This window comes from Acanthisitta chloris, unplaced genomic scaffold (genome assembly GCF_000695815.1).
Source record: "Acanthisitta chloris isolate BGI_N310 unplaced genomic scaffold, ASM69581v1 scaffold3818, whole genome shotgun sequence".
Lineage (NCBI taxonomy): Eukaryota > Metazoa > Chordata > Aves > Passeriformes > Acanthisittidae > Acanthisitta > Acanthisitta chloris.
Genome location: NW_008687481.1, coordinates 128,847 through 131,680, shown reverse-complemented (window position 1 = coordinate 131,680; position 2,834 = coordinate 128,847). Strand labels below are relative to the sequence as shown.

General features: G+C 39.1%; 1 protein-coding gene across 1 annotated transcript in view; it reads left to right on the top strand.

Annotated features, from left to right (window-relative positions):
- Window positions 1-1,462: 1,462 nt before the first annotated feature.
- Window positions 1,463-2,834, top strand: part of FAM188B (family with sequence similarity 188, member B) — a gene marked incomplete at its 5' end in the record, with an annotated part of 70,272 nt that continues 68,900 nt past the window's right edge. The window contains 2 exons of the mRNA XM_009080599.1: window positions 1,463-1,582; window positions 1,980-2,188. Coding sequence (XP_009078847.1) covers window positions 1,463-1,582; window positions 1,980-2,188 — 329 coding nt within the window. The remainder of the gene's footprint in view (window positions 1,583-1,979; window positions 2,189-2,834) is intronic.

The window sequence follows — 2,834 nt, the reverse complement described above, 5'->3', positions numbered from 1 at the left end:
GGAAAAAACTTTTCCCTAATATCTAGCGATATAACTCCATAATATATAACTTCCAGTAATAATTTGGCAGTAAGTCAATTTCTCTGGGGGGAAGGGGATGGGGAGAAGGGAAGGAAGAAGTCCAGTGTATCTTTCACAAATGTAATGCTGTAAAGGAAACTTACAGCATCTAGAGCTGTCCCGTCCCTGCCCAGGACAGGGAGGCTAGATGATCTCTAAGGTCCATTCCAACCCCTAAAATTCTATGTTTCTATGAAAACTAGGGTAAAACAGGTTAGCAGTTTCTCTAGAACCACACCATCCTTTGCCTTTAAAAAGAAAACTTTAAAAAGAAAACACAACCCATGGGGGTTGTGAGGAGTGTGGGATTGAGCAGACAAAAAGGCTTCCCAGTGCAAGTACCTACCACCTTTCCTTTCCTAAGGAAATTTTACTGATGTCAGTCTGCCAGTGTCAGGAATAAGTTAGCTTGTATGGGAAATTAAACAGCCACGATCTTTTTAAGTACTACACAAACCTCAGTTGTCTTTGTTTTGCATTCAGTCTCCAAATTAACATTTTCAACCCTGTAGTCAAAACAAGGGGCATGAAGAATCCTTTGTGCTTCTGCACAAGCATTTCCCTACTTCCCCACAAACCTTTCATACACATCAGAGGCAATGGAGATAATGATTCTTTATTTACCATGTCTTGTCCTTAGTTTCCTAAATCTGAGCCAGACACTCCATCTGCAGAAAAATAAGTCCTTTCTTGTGATAATAACCCTTCACAGAAGGAGTTGGGTTTCTCTCTCAAAATGGTGGTCTGATATTATACCACTTAAATTATTTTGGGATCTGACTCATAATAATTCAGTCTCTCCCTCCAGAAAGTGAAATGCCCATAGATTTTGCCTCTGAGGTGCCCATGGATGCTGACCACAGATTCAAAGTAGTTGAGGAAGTTCAAAGACCTCAAACCAGCTCATGCCATGGAGATCTGATTTCCAAACTGAGATTTTTTGGAATAACTTCAACTCATGATAAAGGTTCTGAAACCTGTTCTGAACCCACTGAAAACTAGACTACGTCTGATGTTCAGACTTTGTAATTACCCAAGTCAGAATCACAGTTATTAAAAGCAGTATCACTTCTTGATGGAAAAAGGAAACAGACTATGTCTGGAGCTATTTGTACCAGAAGTCCAGGTATTAGCAGGACTCTTCATACAGACCATCAGTCTGATGAGGCTGGTTAGCAGCTGAAGTCACCTGCACAGAGGGTTTTTTTACCATGTTCATTTCCATCTCACATAGCCACCTTAATTATTTTCACATCTGTGGCCTGTAATAATGGAAGATTGTGCCATTAAAGCACAGGTTCTGAGGGGTTCTGGTTACTAATTACTGCCTGTTAGAAGTTTAATATTACATCCAACAGTGTAAAGAAGAAAAAATTTGATAACTTGCACTTTTCCTTTTCAGGGCTTGAAGAAAACCATCACCACCATGGACCGGGAGCTTCCACGGTCTGCACTCAGCATCAATAACAGGAATGAACTTCGAAATGTCCTACATCTGCACTCCTTGTACAAACAGAACAAGGTAAGGGAATACATGGTGGTTCCCAAAATGTGGTACCAGGTACCAGGAAAGGCAGGTACAAGCTCATCAGACCAAGAGTGTAGGGTATGTCCAAATTTCAGAGAACTCAAGCTGGTGTCTGGTGCTGCATTGCTGTGGACACACTGACCATTCTCTGAGGAACAGAGAGCTTAACACTTAGATGGGATTGCACCTCATGGACAAAACTAACATCTTCCAGTTTCCTGGATTGTTTGTGCAGTCATATCTAGAATACACCCACAGGCAGGTAGCTCTAGGAAATAGTTAATATGTTCAGTTACTATACAATGTTAAAACAATATCCTGTTTTAGGCTGCAGCAAGACTAACAAAGTGTTTCAATAGTCCCCAAGAACTTTATTTTTCCTTTTGGATAGGCAAAGGAGAACCCACTGAAAACACTTCTTGAAATTATTACTAATTACTTCCTTGAGCACCGTGGGACTTCCAGGAGCACCAGTTCCAGTTCTACACTGTCAACTCCTCAAAGTAAGAGTAAAACATCCCATCCCCCCAACCTCTCAGAGGAGGATCATGTGCATGGGAGTGCCATTACACTTGATGAAAGCAAAACTCAAGCCTCCAGGTACAGTCTGATTTATTTCTTTTTGCCCTGTATATTCACTTTCTTTAAATAATAATTAAATTATTAAAAATTATTAAAAATTTTACCATCTATTTCTTCAGCTACATGACCTTTTATTAATTATTCTAGCAACACAAAGCTTAAATATACAGATCATTAAAATCTCTTGTGCAAGCCATCCTTCAAAAATGGTCTTTTATGATCCCTACCAATTATGACGATTGATAGTCTCAATTATGCCCTTCAGTCACTGCAGCACATAGAAATCTGAGCTTTTATGCCTTATAAATTGGAAATATTCAAATTGAAGCATGTTTGGATGTGAAACAAACCACTTGTGCTCAAAGTACAAGTATATTAATGCCTTACATAGTCAAAAGCAAGGCCTGCTATCTTAAATTCAGTGCTGTTATAAACAGGGTAAGTTGTCTCAATTATGCCCTTCAGTCACTGCAGCACATAGAAATCTGAGCTTTTATGCCTTATAAATTGGAAATATTCAAATTGAAGCATGTTTGGATGTGAAACAAACCACTTGTGCTCAAAGTACAAGTATATTAATGCCTTACATAGTCAAAAGCAAGGCCTGCTATCTTAAATTCAGTGCTGTTATAAACAGGGTAAGTTCAGTTATTTTAGCAGAATA